The 218-nt window shown below is 66.5% G+C and overlaps 1 protein-coding gene across 1 annotated transcript in view; it reads left to right on the top strand.

Annotated features, from left to right (window-relative positions):
* Positions 1-7: 7 nt before the first annotated feature.
* Positions 8-218, top strand: part of DUSP5 (dual specificity phosphatase 5) — a gene marked incomplete at its 5' end in the record, with an annotated part of 8,666 nt that continues 8,455 nt past the window's right edge. Inside the window, one exon of the mRNA XM_010010232.1 lies at positions 8-104. Coding sequence (XP_010008534.1) covers positions 8-104 — 97 coding nt within the window. The remainder of the gene's footprint in view (positions 105-218) is intronic.

Genomic DNA, 218 nt, shown 5'->3' with positions numbered 1-218 from the left:
GGGCCACTGGCAGAAGCTGAAAAAGGACAGCACGGCACAGATCGTCCTCAACGCCCTGCTCTCCAGCCTGCCCGAGGCCGGGGCCAGGGTCTGCTTCCTGAAAGGTGAGACGGGTGGTGGGGAAAGAGAGGATAGGAGTTTGGGGAGGGCAGCGCGGATCAACCCCCAGAGCCCCTCCGGATGGCGGCGGACCCGCGGTGGGACCGTCCGTTGTCTGC

This window comes from Nestor notabilis, unplaced genomic scaffold, assembly GCF_000696875.1.
Source record: "Nestor notabilis isolate BGI_N333 unplaced genomic scaffold, ASM69687v1 scaffold2942, whole genome shotgun sequence".
Taxonomy (NCBI): domain Eukaryota; kingdom Metazoa; phylum Chordata; class Aves; order Psittaciformes; family Psittacidae; genus Nestor; species Nestor notabilis.
Note: the sequence above shows the minus strand (reverse complement) of the source record. Positions and strands in the feature narration are given on the sequence as shown.